Below are 1,483 nucleotides of genomic sequence, written 5' to 3' on the forward strand. Positions count from 1 at the left end.
CTGTACTTTGCACCGCACCATCAAATGCGTCAAGTGTTGAAAATTTAAATTCAGTCAAATTTCGGCGGTGAACCGCAAAAGTAATAACTTGTAGTTAGTAGTAGTAAGAAGTACGAAGTATGTAAGAAAACTGTGCAACGCCCAACAACTAACAAATTGAAGTGTTAAGGAGTCTCGGAAAAGTTGAGATGAATTAAGTGCTGTTAAACAAATTGGCACAAAAAAGTTTTTGAATAAAATTCCACAAAGTTTACAGTGAACTTGAGTAAAGTATTTAAGGATGCAGTTGAAGAGTTTCATAATTCTGGTGTATATTTTGTCGAAGGGCGCGTCGTATGGGATGAGTGCTATGATAAATTCGTATGAAGCTAAGGAAGACGAAAGTACTAGGAGGCGGCAGCGAAATGCTAATATCGCAGTGGTATTTGAGAATGGCACGCAAAGAGCGCGAGTGTGTGAGTTGATGGAAGAGGAGGAGAAGCGAGCAAAAGCCGAAAGTGAAGAAGTGGCAGACTTGCGAGCTTTAAGTGCCAACTCTACGCGGGAAAGCTTTAGAAGTGTTTCTGCAGAAGCGAACGAAAGTCTCTCTAACGCACGCAAAACTCCCTTTTTGGAAATCCAACCGACGCGGCCCAACGCGCTCTTCACAGCTGGCGCGAAACCCTCCTTCAATATACTCGAACAACTAAAACTGGATGAAATACGCGATGCGCAAGAGCAGCTGCTACTCAATTCAGGCCAACAGCTAAAGGCGCTTAGGAAGAAAAAGAAGAAAAAACGCAAGAAGAATAAAAAGCAGAAACCCATTGGCGAGCAAGCTACTATTTTTTGGACTCAATTAACAACAAAAAAACCACATTATATCTATCATACAACAACAACAAAGGTGCCAAAGAAAATCAAGTACATCGTACGCAAAAAGAATACGCTGAAAAAGAAGAAGAAAGAATATTTGAATCACTTGAAACACGTACTCTACCCGTTCATCAAGTTTATCGCCTTCTTTACGGTACTCAATCCATTCACATTGAAAGTTTTTATATTTGCGCTCATTTCGCCGGTGATTTTTGGATTTTTAGGTTTTATGGCGCTTAGTTTTATGGTTAAACCGGCACTTCACCTCATTTTCGATGTTAAGAAGCGTGTGGACATTATTAAGCGTAAGCAGTGGCGTGAGAAAAAGCGGCGCGAACGTTGGCGCTATGGCCGCCGGCCGATTACTATACACAAACACTACTACAAGAATGTAGTTGCGCCGCATCCACCGAAACCGAAACCGAAACCAAAACCGCCGATACATATATCGCATGAACCGCCAATACATACTATATCGCATGAACCGCCGATACATATATCGCATGAACCGCCACACTTGTCGCATCCGCCGCTCAATTGGCCTGAATGGGTGCGTGCCGATCAAATAGATTTTAGACTAAAGCTTCAGTCGCAAAGACCATCGGACGTGTATAGACCCGATCATCAA

The 1,483-nt window shown here is 42.4% G+C and overlaps 1 protein-coding gene across 1 annotated transcript; it reads left to right on the forward strand.

The window, feature by feature from the left end:
- Positions 1-349: 349 nt before the first annotated feature.
- On the forward strand, positions 350-1,464 carry LOC108381016 (uncharacterized; the record flags this gene model as incomplete). The annotated part of the gene is made up of 1 exon (XM_017637424.1): positions 350-1,464. A coding segment is annotated over exon 1 (1,115 nt), but the record flags the coding sequence as incomplete, so codon positions are not given.
- Between the last annotated feature and the right edge of the window lie 19 nt (positions 1,465-1,483).

This window comes from Rhagoletis zephyria, unplaced genomic scaffold (genome assembly GCF_001687245.7).
Source record: "Rhagoletis zephyria isolate East Lansing unplaced genomic scaffold, Rhagoletis_zephyria_1.1 Rzeph_scaffold_21121, whole genome shotgun sequence".
NCBI classification, from domain to species: Eukaryota; Metazoa; Arthropoda; class Insecta; order Diptera; family Tephritidae; genus Rhagoletis; species Rhagoletis zephyria.